The 719-nt window shown below is 42.8% G+C and overlaps 1 protein-coding gene across 1 annotated transcript; it reads left to right on the top strand.

Moving 5' to 3' along the window:
• On the top strand, positions 31 to 432 carry LOC107620641. Its single transcript, XM_016322773.1, has one exon. The coding sequence runs from the start codon at positions 31 to 33 to the stop codon at positions 430 to 432; it is 402 nt and encodes a 133-aa protein (XP_016178259.1).

Raw genomic sequence — 719 nt, 5'->3', positions numbered from 1 at the left:
AAAGCTTATTGGGCCGTAAAGGAGTGTAATATGAGCTTGGGTGGGGCCGGAGTAGAGAGAAAGCTTCAATTGGCAGAATTAGAATGTTTGAGATTGGAAGCTTACGACAACTATAGACTTTATAAGGAAAAGTTGAAAGCCATCCATGACAAGAACATTAGGAGAAGAGAATTCCGACCCGGTGACCTAGTCCTTCTCTACAATTCAAGGTTGAGATTACTACCCGGAAAGCTTAGATCAAGGTGGGATGGGCCCTACCACGTGGAGAAAGTAGAACCTTATGGAGTCTACCACTTGCGCCACCCATCAAACCCGGACATCTTCAAGGTAAATGGGCACCGTCTCAAATTGTATCATGGTGAGCAAAGAAAGAATGCCAAGGAATTTGAAGTGTTCCTCTTGAGGGATGCAACTCTTGAACAAACACTATAAGCTACTGAAAGTCCAACTTAAGGACGTTAAACAAAAGTGCTAGGTGGGAGACACCCCACCATGGTAAGATCTTCCTTTAAGACTTGTACATAGACACTTGACTTCATGATTGTTAGCTAGATTTTAATGACAACTCCCCTTCATTTGTTGACTTCATTGATAGTTTACCAAGTAAAATGCCCTGCTATAATGCTTAAGTGGCTGTATGGGGGGGGGTTTTGAAATGTCAAAAGTGGTGTAAACACTTGCAAATTTAGAAAAAACCACCCTTCTGCGCATGCGCGCAC

This window comes from Arachis ipaensis, chromosome B10, assembly GCF_000816755.2.
Source record: "Arachis ipaensis cultivar K30076 chromosome B10, Araip1.1, whole genome shotgun sequence".
In the NCBI taxonomy this organism is placed as follows: domain Eukaryota; kingdom Viridiplantae; phylum Streptophyta; class Magnoliopsida; order Fabales; family Fabaceae; genus Arachis; species Arachis ipaensis.
The sequence above is the reverse complement of the archived record's forward strand: the minus strand, read 5'-3'. Positions and strand labels throughout refer to the sequence as shown.